The sequence below is a fragment of the Lethenteron reissneri genome, chromosome 30, assembly GCF_015708825.2.
Source record: "Lethenteron reissneri isolate LAM-NWPU_2019-01 chromosome 30, ASM1570882v1, whole genome shotgun sequence".
Lineage (NCBI taxonomy): Eukaryota > Metazoa > Chordata > Hyperoartia > Petromyzontiformes > Petromyzontidae > Lethenteron > Lethenteron reissneri.
In genome coordinates, this window is record NC_083808.1 from 14,819,055 (window position 1) to 14,836,554 (window position 17,500).

At 45.1% G+C, this 17,500-nt stretch overlaps 1 protein-coding gene across 1 annotated transcript in view; it reads left to right on the top strand.

Moving 5' to 3' along the window:
- The window catches only part of LOC133349569 (complement C3), a 217,451-nt gene that overhangs the window by 121,979 nt on the left and 77,972 nt on the right, over positions 1 to 17,500 (top strand). The window contains exons 21-25 of the mRNA XM_061563138.1: positions 496 to 574; positions 1,072 to 1,205; positions 2,836 to 2,884; positions 10,530 to 10,616; positions 12,988 to 13,191. Coding sequence (XP_061419122.1) covers positions 496 to 574; positions 1,072 to 1,205; positions 2,836 to 2,884; positions 10,530 to 10,616; positions 12,988 to 13,191 — 553 coding nt within the window. The remainder of the gene's footprint in view (positions 1 to 495; positions 575 to 1,071; positions 1,206 to 2,835; positions 2,885 to 10,529; positions 10,617 to 12,987; positions 13,192 to 17,500) is intronic.

Consider the following 17,500-nt stretch of genomic DNA (forward strand, 5'->3'; position numbering starts at 1 on the left):
ACTGGCAGACAATCATCTGACCCATAGATTGCAGCCATCTCAAGCCAGAGGACGAGAGGACTCTAGCCGCCACGCATATAAAGGATTTAGAGTGAAAAACTTTGTTTTTACGGTTTTACTTGTTAAAATCATAAAATACTCAATCAGGATGTCACATAGAAACCATCCATATTGCCAAAACTTTGTAGGACCTTACGGAATGAGTATTGAGACTCAGACAGGCTTTACTGAGTAAACAAGTGGATTAATTATATTTTCCTGTACTGTCAGGTTCCTGCCGAGAGGCTCGTGCTGTGTCGTGTTTGTTTTTGTGCTGTAATGTCTTATTTGTTATTAATATAAGATAGACTTACCCAGTTCAATGTGGATGCATGTGCTTTGCTTTCAAACTGATGTGCTTATTTGCGCAAAGTGTGTACCATGTTTTAATCAACGTATTTGTGTTTCTTCATGGTATGATCTGTTAAATAATTTCTCTATTTCTTGTGCCAATAGATTTTGACAGAAATGGATATTGTTGAGTCAATTTGCAGCACATCAAAATCTGGAGCAAAGCCCAGTCAGAAATCCACAGGTGTGTGGACATGTATTTATTTGTGACATTGGCTTCTACACATGTTCGTTAGCGTTACACATGGTCAAGTTTTAAAATAAATACATTGATGTTTTAATTCCTAAAGGTGGTTCTGATAATTGTTCTTCAACTTACCAGTTTGAGCTTAAACAATAACAATTGGCACATTACTAAACAGTTGTTCACTTGGCAATTTAATTTGTTTGGCTGTGTTTGCTGGTGGAGGGTCTTTACGACACAAATTGATTCAACACGTAGGCTTTCGCGACCAATATCATCCATAATAGAGGGTTTTTGGGTTAGATTACGTATAACCTGTATTATGGACACAAATTTGGTCAATTCGTTACATGGAGTAACCGAGAAATCTATTGATTCATAATCTGATTTCCGAAAGCAGTGAACATGCTACCACTGGGCCAGGCCTCTGCCCAGTGTTATGTATCTGTGCGTATTGGCACCCACGTTGTGTTTGCTGTGTTTTTGTTGTATCACAGTGAAGGGAAAGGGTGCTATGGTGGTGTCATTTCCCATTGTGCCATTGAAGATCGGAGAGCATCATATATCTATTCGATCCCGTGTGTATGGCCGCACTTTTGGTGACGGTGTCCAAAAAATTCTGCGTGTGGCGGTAATTCACACAACACAAATTACTTCCTCAAATATATCAGTGAACATTTCTCTAACTCTGTGTGGATCACACTCTTGCAATCCGCTGAACAGCATAACACTCGTTACAGAGTTATTAGACGGTGACATACTGACAGAAGACATATTACAGAAGGAATACAGGTCATTACCAATGGATGTGGGCACTGCTAGTTTAAGTGAAACAGGAAGAGAGCTGCCACAGCTCTGTAATGGTGACAACACCAGACTTGCAATTCCGAGGTTGCCGGTTTGGTTCAATCTCCCGGCGTGGCAGATGAAACAATGGTGCAACTTTATGAACCACTGCCTCTAATCTCCTTCCTTCCAACCTCCGTGGGTGCACCACAGCAAGTTTATTAGCAGATCGCGGGTGGAAAGGTATAGCATGGGGGACCGTGGGGAGTGCAAAGGTGGGGAGGGATAAGAAAGGTTGAACGAGGGAGGATGGCTTTGGGGGTGGGCTGTGGATCATGAGGGCCCTTTGTCGTTCTTTGTAGCCAACTTTGCAGTAGTTTGTGACATATTTGTTGAGGAGTAGCCTGGTGAAATCATGGGGTAGTGGGATGACGTCATGTGACGGGATTGTAGAGGGGTACTTAAGGGGGACCCCGTGACGTGATTGTGGGAGCCCGGGCTGTGTAGCGGCTGAGGCCAAGTCTCTCCCGCTCGTGACCGGATGGAGTTGGCTGAACCCCCTTCCGGGCTCGACGAGTGGGAGAGCTGTCGAGGTAACCGAGGGTAAGGCTCGAGAAAGTTCGTGAGAGCCGGCTAGGGAGAAGAGGGGTGCTGCTCTCACTCGGTCGGGCGGTGATGGCTGAACCCCCGTCCCGACTCGAGTGAGAGAGAGCCCAAGGGAATAGCCAAGGCTAGGGGCAAGAGTAGAGCCGAGGTCCAAGGGAAGGTGTGAGTTAGAGTGATTATTAACAGTGTTAATAAACCGGCGTAAGCCCTTACAAGGAACTCTGAGTCCACGTGGTTCTACACCTCAACACATTTGTGGTAGTTTGCGGTAAATTTGCAATAGTTTGTGGTAGCTTGCAGTAAATTTACAGTACTGTAGTTTGTGGGAATTAGTTGGACAGGCAACATGCAGCCACAGCTTCCTGCCTTCCTGTTGAAAATTTGGCTTCAGCAGTCCCTTTACACAGCAGCAGCTGAGCCAATTACACAGGCACGACCTGCGTTATGCATGCCCTCTTCCGCCTATTGACTGAGCATTTCGATGGGCAGGGGTGGCGCATTGGTAACACTTGTGGTTCAGCAGAAAGGGTTTACGCTTAAGTTTCTGAATGGCACCTCTCTGTGCAAAGTTTGCATGTCCTTCCCCTGTTTTGCATGGATTTCCTGGGCTTCTCCTGTGTCTTCCCTTAGCTGCAAAAAAACATACACTGTAACTGAAAAAATATCTGCAGGTTACTCAAATAGGAGTGCACACAGCAGAAAAACGACCCTTGCTTAGGAACATTTGGCAGGACCTTTCTGAAAAAAGAGTATTGAGACTCCTCAGGGTTTCCTGGGTAAACAAGCAAAACAAAAAAATAATAAGATTAATTACACTTACATTTCACCAGAAATGAATGTTATTTTTTTCTAATTTGTATTCTTTTTAGCCGGAAGGTGTAAGAGATATCCGGTCTGAATCAAGGAGTGTTCACGTTGGTAAGTATAGATCACGACATTTACACTTAATATGAGATAACACTGTATGCCATATACGTTTGTCAAAGTAGATGTTTAAAATTATTGTAAATTAAAATACATGAAGAGTATCCCAAAATGTGTTACAGGATTTGTTTTTCTATTAATGCTTAAACATTTTAAAGACAAGTGCAGTCCTCCTAACACTGCTAGAACATGAGTCACATTTATTCATGTTCTCTGCAGGAATGATTCATAACAGTAATTTCGTACATTTGATATACGCCTCATTCTTATAGCGCAGGGCCATTATGAAGTGCTGTGTTTTACAGGCACAGTCTGCAGTCGTTTCACAGTTGGGGTTTTTACAAAGGAGATCCGTGGTGCATGAGCACGGCAGTGACAAAACAAAGACAAAAAACATAAATATTGCAGAGAACGAAAACAGGGTCTTTAAAGAATATTACACAAGTAACAAGCGAGGTATTTAATAGCCTTAGACGAAACATGCAATAAAAAACAGTGAAAACATGTGGGAACCAGAGGTGCCTGAAAAAAAGTTAGGCACAGTTTCAAAGTATGGTCTTTGTTTTGGTCTATTAGGGAAATGAAGAGGGTAAGAGAAGGGAGGGAACAAAGCTGTTGATGACCGACAAGGGTATTCCGAAAATCTACCGAAGTTTTAGCAGATGCATTTTTTTTATAAGGAGGCACTTCTCAGGGATATGGGACAGAGTTAGAGGAACGAAGTGGTACTTAGGAAATCGGTGGCTTTGTTTAAGAGGAAGTGTAGATTGAAGACAGCTCAGTGATGATCTATCCAGATATGCGGGGGACAGAAAACAGATCTTCCTTTCCCTGGTAACAGACTCTAGCTCTTCCTGGAGAATCCCCAGGCGTTCCCAGGCCAGCTGAACCACATAGTCCCACCTGTGTGTCTTGGGCAGGCCTCGGGGTCTTCATCCAGTGGGACATGCCCAGTAGAGTCTATGATGAGGCATCCTTACAAGGAGCCCGAACCACCTCAACTGGCTCCTCTCGATCCGTAGGAGCAGGGGCTCAACTTTGAGGCTCTTCGGGATTACCGAGCTCCTCACCTGATCATGGAGAGTGAGCCCGGCAACCCTCTCATTCTCTCGGTCATTACACAAATCTCATGATCATAGGTGAGGGTTGGAATGTAGATCGCCCTGTAAATCGACGTCATCTGCAAAAAGCAGTGATGCCACCTTTCTGCATATCTCTGCTGCGCCTTGATATCCTGTCCATGAAAATCACAAAAAGGAGTGAAGACAAGTCCCACCCTTGGCGGAGTCCAACACCCACAGTGAACGACTTTTATTTAACACCAATAATACGGACACAGCTCTCACTCAAAAGCGGCCTCAGTACATCATACTCCTGCATCACCTCCCACGACATTGCACGGAACATGGTCATATGCCTTCTCCAAGTCTACAAAACAGAGGTAGACTGGATAAGCATATTCCCATGACCCCTCAAATATCTGTGAGAGGGAAAAGAGCTGGTCCATTGTTCCACGACCATGACGGAATCCACATTGTTCCTCCTGAATCTGAGGCTCGACCACCGGGCGAAACCTCCTTTCCAGCACTCTGGCATAGGCTTTACCTGGGATGCTGAGGAGTGTGATTCCTCTCTAGTTGGAGCACACCCTCTGGTCCACTTTTAAAAAAAATGTGAACCACAACCCCAGTTTGCAGTCCAGAGGTACTGTACCCACCTTCCATGCAACATTGAAGAGGCATGTTAACCACGACATGCCTACACTGTCCAGTGCTTTCAACAACTCTGGGCGAATCTCGTCTACCCCACAGCTTTGCTGCTTCAAAGGACCTCGATCATCGCAGCGACTTCAGCAACCATGATGCATCCGACTAGGGCTGCCTCCTGAAAAGAGGGCATGTCCACCAGGTTGATGAGCTCCTCAAAGTGTCCCTAGCACATGTCAACTATCTCCATAGTTGAGGTCAGTCAATGTTACGCCACGCTTACTGAAAACAGCCTGGGCCATGTCTCGTCGACATCCTTAAACATTTTTGATCATCTTTGAACATCTTTGAGGCTGCCTGATAGTCCCTGTCCATGGCTTCTCCAAACTCTTTCCACACCTGGGCTTTTGCTTCAGCGACTACTGCAGCTGCCGCCCTCTTGGAAAGCCTGTACCTCTCAATTGAGTCGGGAGAACTATTTCTGAGCATAGCTCAGAACGCCTCTTTAAACCTGACATCTTCCCTCACCACTGGTGTCCACTAGCGGTTCCTAGGGTTGCCTTCAGGTCACAGCTTTTCGCAGCTGCATCTACCATCAAGTTCACAAACATCGTCCACGACCTCCCCTGGAGTGCAGGATAAGTTTTCCCGGTGTTGGAAGTGGAAATATTTCTGCATTTAGGGTGTTCAGCCAGACGTTCCGAGAAAACCAGCACTATTCGTTTCGGCCTTCCACATCTATCTGGTTGGTGCACCACTTGTCGGATACAACTTAAAACCATATTGTGAGCAGTTGACAGCTCTGCTCCTCTCTTCACCCAAGTGTCCAGAACATACGGCCTTAGGTCTGATGATACAACTATAAAGTCAATCATTGACCTCCGGCCCAAGGTGCTCTGGTACCAAGTACACTTATGCAAGTGGGAGCTCGACGTGCTTCATCCATTGTTCAACACCATGGCTGCTCAATTGTATGCCCCACCTGTGTGGTTCTGTATGCCTGTGTACGTGCTCAACGAGTGTTTACACGGGCGTGTACGTATCCGTAACGTACGGGGAATTACTTGTTGATAGCGCGGAGCTTGGACAACGCTACCTCGAGTTGCTGCTCTGGGCAGCAGAGCCGCTGATTAGAGTCCACCCAAATTCCGGCCCCCTCATCACCACCATCGGTACAGCATGGGCTGATATAATAGGGCTTCGACATGCACCATCTCTTCATCACCTGCACCTGGAAACCACGCTCCTGAGGACGCTGTCTGGCCTCGGGCTTCTTTGAGGTCAACGTCAGAGACTGCATCGGCACCGTGGCTGCAGAGGGGGTAGGGGCCACCGTTCACAGGTCAACCTTCAACCAGCCATCTCCTCTAATCCCTCCACGCCTCGCCTCTACGGATCTTCACATCCACCTTCACACATCCGCCTACTCAACTCACGCTCCATTACCAACAAATCAGCCCTGATTCACGATACCATATCGAACCACCACATTGACCTTTTGCTCATTACTGAGACCTGGTGCAGGCAAGACTCCCCGCCAGCCTTCTCTCAGAAAGTTGTCCCCCTGGGATACAAGGTTCTTCATAAACCTCGTGCAACTAACCAGCGGGGTGGTGGCTTAATGGTCGTTTACAATGCACACTTGAAAATTAAAGAGCACTATCTACCGATGGCTCCCGCCACCTTCGAGGTCCAGTCCGTATCCCTCACTACTAACAACGAGTGCTTTTCCATCATTTCCATCTATCCCCCTTTTGATGGCAGCATCAATACCTTCTTAAACGAGCTTTCGGAATTCCTTTACCTCATTCCTAACCCATCTCACAGGCTCGTGCTAACAGTTGACTTTAATTGCCCCGGCAATACCCCAACCTCCATCAATAGTCACCTTGAGTTAACCATGGCCTGCCATAACCTGGTCATCACAAACTCAGGCCCCACCAGAGCTTCCTCAAACAATGTTGAGAGCATGCTCTACCTGGTTCTGGAACCTGACCAGCATCGACGCATCATTGCACTGGGAGTTTTCCAAACTGGTTACTTCGACCACCGCCTCATACTTTTTTCCCTCCAAATTCCCAAGCCAATCACCATAAAATTCACCCGCAAACTGCCGTAATTTCAAGGATATCGAGTTTTCTGCTTTACACCACCTCCTCGCAAATTCGCCTTCAATGTTATCACAATCATCGGATTCAACCGTCTGCGCTCTCCAAATAGAAGCTGACATGAGGGCGGCGCTGGACATACTGGCTCCATTAAAATCACGAACCGCTAGGCAGTCTTCCCATGACACTCACTGGCTTTCATGAGACGCCATCATTGCTAAGCGAACCAGGAGGCGCCTTGAAAGTATAGCATCCCGCAGTGGTCTCCCTGCTGATCGACTTGCCTACAGAGTTGCCTGCAGGAAAACTAACAAACTTATTCTTGCCTCACATTCCTCCTACATTGAAGAACGCATCAAAACAGCAACCGGAAAACTGCGCCTTCTATGGAAAACCCTCAAAGATCTTCTACATCCTGGTAGCACCATGGTCCCTCACCTTAGCGACCCCCTGGCCTCACTGAAACTTGCCACCTCTTTTAATACTTACTTCACCAAGAAGCTGATCACCATCGCAAACTCCTGCACGTCTACCCACACATCGTAAGCATTCACCCAGACATCTTTTTAACTATGCTCAAGCCGGTGTCTACAAAAGACGTTTTATCTTTAATTCAATCATTTCAATTGAAGTCATCTCCACTCGACGAGCTCCCAGGTTCCTTGTTCAAGCAATGTGCTCCGGAACTCACCATCATGATCAGGAACATCGCAAATGCCTCATTCTCTATGGGGTGTTTTCCGTCTAACTTCAAATCTAGCTTGGTTTCTCCCTTGTTAAAGAAACCAAGTCTCGACCTAGATGACCCATCTAGTTATCGTCCCATCACTAATCTCTCGAACCTCTCTAAACTCCTTGAACGACTCGCGTTCGCCCAGCTAAAACCACACATCATCTCCTCTGCAAACTACTGCTGCTTCCAAACAGCTTACCATCAAAACTACTCCACAGAAACAGCACTCACTAGAGTGCTCGATGACATTTTAACGATTATTGATTCCGGCTCCATTGTTGCACTTGTAAGTCTGGACATTTCGTCAGCCTTCAACACCATCAACCACTCGCTCCTTACTTCCCCCCTTGAAATCCGACTTCGGTATATGTGGCTCAGCACTCAAGTGGATAGTTTCGTACCTTTCTGACCGGCAATCTTCAGTCAGGGTGGGCACGTCCACATCGCCTAAATCAAAAGCATTATGCGGGGTTCCCCAGGGCTCTGTCCTAGGTCCTCTGCTCTTCACAGCCTACACCTCATCACAAGCTTCGGTGTTAAGCACCACTCATTCGCAGGAAGATACTATTCTATTCACCGCCATCGATTCTAGCAATGCATCTGGATTCGAGAGGCTCTCGGAATTTACCACCGCCTTGCAACAGTGGTTCATTGCACACAGCCTAACACCTTAAACCGAAAAAGTAATTGGCCATCATGTTAGGCGCCAAGCAACGCCTCAACTCATCAGCACTCCCAACACACATACACATCTTTGGTCACAGCATCAGGTTTACCGATACCTCAGTGTAATCCTAGATTCAACTTTATCCTTCGACCGTCAAACCAATCAAATCATCAGTTCATGTATCTTTCACCTGAAGGCTCTCAGACACCTACGTCTTCTCATCTCCACTGAAATTGCAACACATTGGCATGTTGCATAGTTGGTCTTGCCTTGACTATTGCAACTCCGTTCTAGTCCGGACCTCCACTGGCAACCTACAAAAACTTCAAAGACTACAAAACAACCTAGCACGCGTCGTCATTGGCCACACTCATCCCCGTCTCGACTCACTTGCCTGTCTCCGTGCCCTCAACTGGCTACCCATCACCAGCAGGGTCATATACAAGATCACCTGCCTCTGCCACCATGCCTTTACATCTGCCTGCCCGCCGTACATTTCTTCATTATTGACGACTTGCATCTCAGCACACGGCAGATGCCTGCGAAGTGCGACTCACGGCCTCCTCTTGATACCAAGATCCAGGATGGTCATGTCTATGCGCCGCTTCTCGGTGGCAGCCCTAACAGTCTGGAATGCTATCTCTCTGCACATTCGCAGCATCACCTCAATCGCCTCCTTCAAGAGACACTTAAAAACTCACCTCCTTCGGAGTGGGCAAGTAGAAACTTGGTTGGACAGCGCATTCGTGCACGACAGACAAATATGCACGACAGACCAGACAAATAATCCCTGGTAGGCAGTGTGGAACCTGTTGTTCCTACCTATAAAAACTCACCTCTATAACCATGCTTTCGAGCGACTCTGAGCTTGGCTCCATGCCTCTGAGTTGCGGCCATTACTATTATTATTAGCATCCTTGTGTTCGATCATGGTGTTTATTCTTGACATTCCGTAACTAGCACAGAATTCCAATAACATCTGACCGTTTGTGTTGAGATCACGGGGGGGGGGCATTCTTCCCAATCACGCCTCTCCGGGTATCCCCATCGTTTCCCACATAAGCATTGAAGTCGCCCAGTAAGTCTATGGAGTCGGTATGCGGCACTCTGTCGAGCACTGAACCCACCATTTCCAAGAAGGCCAAATACTTCTGAGACCCGAAGTCTCATTGAGGTGACTTTCTCATCCACTGTGACAAACTTTAGCTGAACAGCACCCAGCCAGGGGCATGTAAGTATCCCCACACCAGCCCGGGACCTCTCACCAGGGGTTACTCCAAAATAGGAGAGAGACCACCCCCGATCAAAAAGTTTGGTTCCAGTGCCAATGCTGTGTCTGGAGATGAGACTAACTATATCGAGTCGGTATCTTTCCACCTCCTCCACCAGCTCTGGCTCTTTCCCCCCTAGTGATGTTACATTCCACGCCCCAATAGCTAGTGTCCATCGCCAAGGTCCAGTCTGTCTGAGACCATCCCTCTCCCTGCCATACTGGCATCACACCCACCCCTTACCCTTCATCATGCGGATGGGTAGCCCACAGGAGGGCAGATAAGTAGTTGTAAATCCATTTGATTGCACAACCCGAAAAATGTCGGCATTTAAGCCTTTTTAAAATTATACCGAGATCCAGTGTCAAAGACTGTATAACTAGTCAAGGAATAGGATGAGGCAATTATGACAATATGAAAAATTGTTGGGGCTAAAGTCAAGAGTATTGAGTACTGCACGGGTTGTACTATTTTTCTCAAAAGCCAGATTGCTTCGGATGGAAGAGGGCATATTCTGGGATGTAATTTACTTAAGATTTTCTCAAATAACTTAATGCAAGAGGGAGAGGATTTAGATAGTGGAAATTGTTAGGGCCGTCTGTAGTGCCACTTTTATGATGAGCAGCACACAAGAGCAGTTTTCCATTGAGGAGGGATGGATGCCTCTAGAATGGAAAGGTGAAATATATGGGTTATTGGTTTGCATTTAGGTTCTTTTTGAATTTCCAGAAAAGTTTGGGATCATCTTTTGAATTTAAGAGGGTATGCTAAAAATTACACTATTTGGGCTGGCAAGGTGCAGTGGTTCCTCAGGACTCTGTAGTTTGTCCAGTTTAAGTCCAAATCTGTTTGGTTAGAGAGTTTACAAGTTCGGTTTCTGAAGCGGATGAGCTGGGCAATTAATTGGTTGAACCAAGAGGCTTTATTCCTTCTTAATAAACATGGCTACCAGGGCATGTTGGTCAACTATAAAAAGGAAGGTATTTTGGAAGACCACGCCATAGGTACAGATAAGGTATATCAAAAGGTTAGAGGTTCATATTTCGATTCAGTCATTTTCGAGAGAGATTATTGCATGAGTGAAAATATTTGCAACCTCAACCTGTCCGGTGTTTGTGAGGATTGCTTTTCACACTGTGATCTGTAATTTGCAGAAGAGCGAGAGACATTCTTTATAAAAAATGAAATCAGTCCGGACGTCGTGCCCAACTCGGATGTTTTAACATTCATTAGTGTTAAAGGTGAGTAGAAAGGGACACGATACAAATCCACACATCATGAGTGTTGCAGTGAAGGATACTACCCACATAGAACATTCTCCCATGCACACTTTCCATAACGCCAAAACTCTCTCTGCTGCAGCTCATGAAATGTTGTTTCTAGGTGTGGTTTGCTAAAATAAATCAACATAATTTACAACATTTGGTATCTGTGCCATTTTTATGGCGCATGGCTATTATAAAGGTGCAATTTTTCACAAGCACACCTTGCAATACTTTCACAGTAGGTGGCGATGCTGCTGTGTAATCTAAAAAGAGTAATTTTCAACGTCATTTTTATAATTTGGCAAATTTTCACAATGATACTGGCACATAATGGCCTACTTGTTTTGAATGTCAGATAATCTTAACGTTTACTGTGAAGTGGACAAAGGATACAGGTAATACACCTGTAATTTTAACCAGGTCGGACTGCCATTTTCGAACCACAAATTTCTACAACAAGCGACGAACGCACTGTCACTGAACAATGGCTGAGCCAGGGTTTTCAGGTAGGGGTCAACCCTTCCAGCAATTAAAAATGATAGGAGTTGTTAGTAAGTAATGACTTGTCCTTTGCTTTTTATTCGACGCATGTGCCGCAATGGCGCAGCCATCGATTGAGGGTCGATTTCGAACCGTGTGTGATCGGCATCGCGCTCGCTGAAGGTATGCCTTCAGCGAAGTCGTGTACTGCATATGCAACTGCGCACAATTATGTGAGTCACTTATAAATGCTTTGCCGTTACTTAATGCCAATTATGGACTCTTGTCCTATCATCTCATAGAGTCCTTGGCACGTAATAATATGCTACACAGTGGCTGTGGGGGTCGCAAAATACCGATTTATTACTAATAAACCCCAATGATCCGATCGAAATTATGGATTTAAATCGGATCATTAGGGAGGGCACGTACCACCCCCCCCCCCCCTGGTTCCGCCAGTGCCACTGAACCATGTCACTGCCCTCATGGGCAGCCCCAAGAGCATTCATTGGAGGCAGTACAAAAAACACATTCCTGCGGAGGGAGCTGGTAGTAACGTTGGGTTGCTCAGTCAATGGCCAGGGTCAACGGCGGCGTGGTGTATTCCGCAAATATGCCCGATTGTACAGGGCGGGCCCAAGCCGCTGTGAGTTGGTTAAACGTTGAGTTTTATAAGGGCGCCACGGGGTGACCAGCCCCTCCCCACCCAGCCCCACCCCTCCCACCCCCCACCCAGCCCCACCCTCCCCACGCAGCCCCTCCTCACCCTCCCCACCCAGCCCCTCCCCACCCTCCCCTGCCCACCCAGCCCCACCCTCCCCACGCAGCCCCTCCTCACCCTCCCCACCCACCCCCTCCCCACCCAGCCCTTTCCTCCCCACCCAGCCCCTCCCCACCCTCCCCTCTCCACCCAGCCCCACCCCTCCCATTTTTGAATGCACGACGGACGGACAGAAGAATCCCCTGTGGGCTGGTGTAACCAGGAAGTTATTACCAGTATTAGGTTGCTATAAACTGAAGATGTTTTCTGAAATGTTGTTTCTCCGAATGTTAATTCCAATGGTGCTACCAGCAGTATTGAGATAAATAATGTTCCTCTTGTAGAGCAGTGCATCAGCCCGTGTTAGAGAAGGCCTGTGGAAAGTAACATTGAGAACCTCATCCAAGATCCCTTCAAGTGTCTTGTTATTAGAGCTGTTCCAATTATATTTGTGCATTACCGGTAACCAAATGGAAAAACCCCGTAAAAGACTGATTACCAGATTGCCACATGTTTAGACATGTTCAGAGCTATAAACACAGCCTGCTTACCTTCTTACCTGAGAAACGAAGGGAACGGTCATAGTGGTTTTGTTAACACACTGGACGCAATTTAGAGTGGAAGAATATATCAGAACAGATGTTGATTGCTCGGTAAGTGGTGGAAGCCACAACAGAGTAAGTTCCAGCTGACTAGCGCTGCAACGTTGAAAGCGCAATTTGCGATGGATTATTTTGCTGTCAGGACTTCCAGTAAATTTATAGAGCAGGTAGCCAGGCATGAGTGTTCAGGTCGTGACACTCGTTAGTACTCGGGGCCCTTCCGGAGAAGCTAATGATGTTTCCAGTAGAGCCAATTCTAGAGCTCCAGCCCTAGAAATTCCGGTCTCAAATGAACATGCTACATATATTTGGTGCACTGGCAGCCAGGAGAGAGATCTTAAGATGATTTCCATCAGCAATTGACTGGGTGTTTACCTAATGACTGTAGCCAGGTTGTTCTGGACTGGCCTACCAAGCAACTTTGCCTGAATTGTAAAATTTATGTTGGTGTACACTGGCTGAAGTAACTTGAATAACTGTGGGTTATTTTTCTTCTACTTTTCAGGAGATGAATTGGCAGAGACTATGGTAAACTGCCTCGATGCAAAGTCTATATCAAATCTGATTCAGATTCCAACAGGATGTGGTGAGCAGAACATGATTAAAATGGCTCCAACTACACTGACACTAATTTACTTGGACTCAGTACAGGAGTGGGAGAAAATTGGCCTCCATCGGAGAGAAGAGGCAATAGCGTTCCTCAAACAAGGTGAGTGGCCTCCAAGGATGGATGACTTATAGTTCAGCAGCAAGTGTGCAGCCCAGACACCTCGCTTTTGCATTATTTCATCTCATCAAGGGCAGAAGAGTGGTGCAGTGGTAATACTCGTGCCTCACAGTAAAAATCCCTGGGTTCAATTCCAAACTCAGGCGCCTCTTTGTGTGGCGTTATTTTTTACATGTTCTACGTGACTTTCCTTCGGGTTCACCAGTTTCCTCCCAAAGCAAAACAAAACACCGACTGTAACCGGTATTGATCAGACATCGAAATTCTGGCAAATAATATAACTGCAATGACACACACAGCAACATCGCCTGCTTCTGCAAAGACTTGGCCAGACCCTCCTGACAAAAGAGTTTAGACTCAGTATTTCCTGGGGAAAAAGTGCAATGTTTACATAAGTTTATCGGAAAACATTTATCATTGTTAACAATAATACTGGTGACTGTATTACCAGGTATTTTATAACTATCTAATTAAGTCAGTACACATATCTTCGTGTAACTAAAGTAAAATGTTACCCAATATATGTTTAAAGTAAGTAAATGCTTTAATACTGTACAACTGTAAGGATGCTGGAAAACTACCTTTAAATTAAGGAATGCCGTTGGGGTCATCGCAGAAGCCGAGACATGGTGGTTGGTCATTTATAGATTATCAGAAATTACCGTTGGCTTGAATGTATATTGTAAATCGCCCTGGAAAGGGTGCTATATTAATCCTAAATATAATGGAGTTTGCCATTGGTTTAGTGATTTACATGTGGGAGGCTTAGCCAGCAGTTTATCCATTGGCTGTTTCACACAGAGTCTCCTATTGATAAGAATTGCGCAAGTTGGAACACAGGAGCTCTGGCCGTTAGTGAATACGTGGAAGTTATCATTGGCCCAACACTGAGCACGTGATGGATAAAAATAGCTATGTTATTGTGTAGGGTGGGAGAGACACCCATTTGCTGTTTAAAAAATGGTCGCTAATTGGCCGTTTATAAATTGCTTCTAATTGACTATTTTTGGATGGCAGATTTTAACAATTTTTACTTCCTACTATGGGTCTATCTTAAATTAGCCCTATTGGAGACTATACCATTGTTTCTAGATTTGAAGCTTTCGTGACTGCAAGGATTCATACTCTTAGTTCTTTCGGCAAAGTCACGTAGGTAAAAAATGAAATTAAAATTAATAAAAAATAAAAAAATGAAATCACGACGTTTCGGAGGCAACACAAGTCTCCGTCATCAGGTGGGACTCTCACAGCCAGATTTGCTGCATCAAGTGAGGCAGGGATTCAAGATGCAATCTCTTAAATACAAGTTAAGGGGGAGGAGAGGGGGGGTGAGCTTATCAGAGTGTGGTAGCCAATGAATGGAACGTATCGGGAGGGGGGCTAAAAGAGAGCACGAGGTGCTCGTAGGCGTCGACGTGGACGTGTTTGTGCGCAAGTCCCTGTTGGTGCACATGATAACGTATTGGAAGGGAGGGGGGCTAAAAGAGAGCACGGGGTGCACGTGTACGTGGACATGCCTGTGCACAAGCACCTGTTGGTGCACATGATAGAAGAGAACAAAAATGCCCATGTTTATACCAGCGTTGGCTTACAATAAAGAGAGTACTGTTAAACGCTGGGGATGTTAACACCCGGTAAAGTAAAATAGTGCCTCAACGCAAGCAGCCGTCTTCAGGTGAAGAATGAGACACTGCCAAGCTAGGAGCTTATATATAAGCTGCGTTGGAGGTGGAAGAAGAGCGCCTTAACAAAAAGAATGTGCACATCAAGAGGAATTTAGCATATTCATGGGAAATGCGTAGGAGGTGGGGGGGGGGGTTTCAAAGTCATATTATGCCCATGCATTATGCAGGATCAGCAGCACCAAGGGGGTGCAGGGAGTAGCAGTAACAAAGGAAAGGAATGTTAATGATATGTAGCTGCAGTTACTCAACAGCCACGTAGAAAACTAAATATAAACTACATAAAAAACATCGTGTTTCTTCTTTATACTGGGTTGGTGGCTGGTAGTCGGCTCAACGACTTTGTACAGGATTATGGATTTGGGTCCCAGGCTTCTTAACGCGACAAATCTCGCAGAATTCGTGGTTACAAATGCGTGAAAATGATCTGGCCGAGGATGCCATCTGCTGGCAATTATTGGAGCATGCCCGGAGGAGTGATGATAGTGACTGAATGATAGCTTCTGTGTATCGTGAGCAAATAAAATAAATTGACCCAATTCTAAGACTTTCTGTAAATGATGAAAACACATCAAACAGTAACATGTGCTATTGTGAGTAAAAACGTGGTCCTTCCAGCATGCTTTGCATGGCACGTGGCATTCTGCTTGCTGAACCAGGAAAGACTCAAGTCATAACTCTTCCAAAAGGGTCATGCCAAGTTTTCGCAGTAGGTGGAGTTGTTGGTACGTGTAGTCTTGTAATGATTTTTCTTAAATTAAAGCTGAGCGATATGGAGGTCCCATGTTGATGATATAGAGTAAATTTTTCCCCATTGGAATACTTCTGAGCTATACCAGTTATATGTATTTTTTTAACGTTGACTGATGACGATGTTGAAGGTTACTACAAAGATCATGATTGCCTTTGGGCAAGTGAAAAATTAACCCGTAAAAACAAAGTTTTTCACTCTAAATCCTTTATATGCGTGGCGGCTAGAGTCCTCTCGTCCTCTGGCTTGAGATGGCTGCCACCTATGGGTCAGATGATTGCCTGCCACCATTAAGCAATTGGTAATTAAATATTTAAAAAATTCATAAAAAGTGTAAAATTTTGAAAAAAAATTTTCACGAAAATTAATTGTCTCGCACAACGAGTCTGTGTGCAAAATGTCAGCTCCATTGGATCACGGGAAGTGGGTTAAAAAACGACCGAAAGATTTGCACGGTCGTAAGCAAGCAAGCACGCAAGCAAGCAAGCGAATTTCGATTTAAAGCTTTCGTGACTGCAGGGATTCATCTTCTTGGTTCTTTCGGTAAAGTCACGTAGAAGGGAAGTAATAAAATAATAAAAATAAAACATAATAAAACAATTCTCACGACGTTTCGGCCACAACGCAAGCAGCCGTCCTCAGGTGAAAACCAGGTCCGTCGAGGCGACAGAGTCATTCAGACAGAGTCATTCAGACTCTGTCGCCTCGACGGACCTGTTTTTCACCTGAGGACGGCTGCTTGCGTTGTGGCCGAAACGTCGTGAGAATTGTTTTATTATGTTTTATTTTTATTATTTTATTACTTCCCTTCTACGTGACTTTACCGAAAGAACCAAGAAGATGAATCCCTGCAGTCACGAAAGCTTTAAATCAAAATCTTTCGGTAAAGTCACGTAGAAGGGAAGTAATAAAATAATAAAGGATACCAGCTCAGACGTAGCCCGAATCAACAAGATCCACATCCCCAATCGAGAAACCGGGATTGTGTCGAAAAATTAGCAACCAGAAATCAGCAGCTAGGACACAATCAGGAAACCAAGCAGCAAATTCCAAAACAACGAAAAGGTTGAGAATGGTGACTGAGGAGATTACAGTAGGGACATGGAATGTGAAAACACCATGGACAACAAGACAAGTTAGAGCTAAGGAAGGAAATGGAAAAAGATACAGGTACGACATTCTAGGACTGGCAGATATTAGAGGGTCAGGGATGGGGGAGATAATTGGGGATTAAGTGATCTGGTCAAGGTATGAAAAATTTCACACCGGAGGGGTAAGGTTCTTGTTGAGTGCAAAAACCAAAGCATCATTACTCTGATACATACAGGTTATTTTACGGGTAATTGTTGCGAGATTTAATGGAAAACCACAAAATATGTGTCATCCAAATATATGCACCAACATCAGATAATACAGACGAGGATATTGAATAGTTTTACGAAACGCTGGAAAGCATGTTAAAGGAACTATCTAGGAAAGATATTAAGATAACTGTGGGAGACTGGAATGCAAAATTTGGGAAGGATAACACTAGATGAGAACACTTCGTGCAAATGTATATATACGGAGAAAGAGATGAAAGAAGTGAGAAACTCTAAAATTTGCTTCAAAACATATGATAATATAAGTTCAAACAAAAATACTGCAGAAAATGGACATGGAGGGTACCAAATAGAAAACATACAAATATGATTAAGCTGGTAATGATTGGCAGATGCTGGAAAACAGTTCAACTTTGAACAACATTCCAAGGAGCCAATTTATCATCGGACCGAATCTTGGTACTGTGCAACCGACGACTAAAACTAAAACGTATATTCAGAACGCAATATGGAAAAAGGAACATAGAGGCACTAGC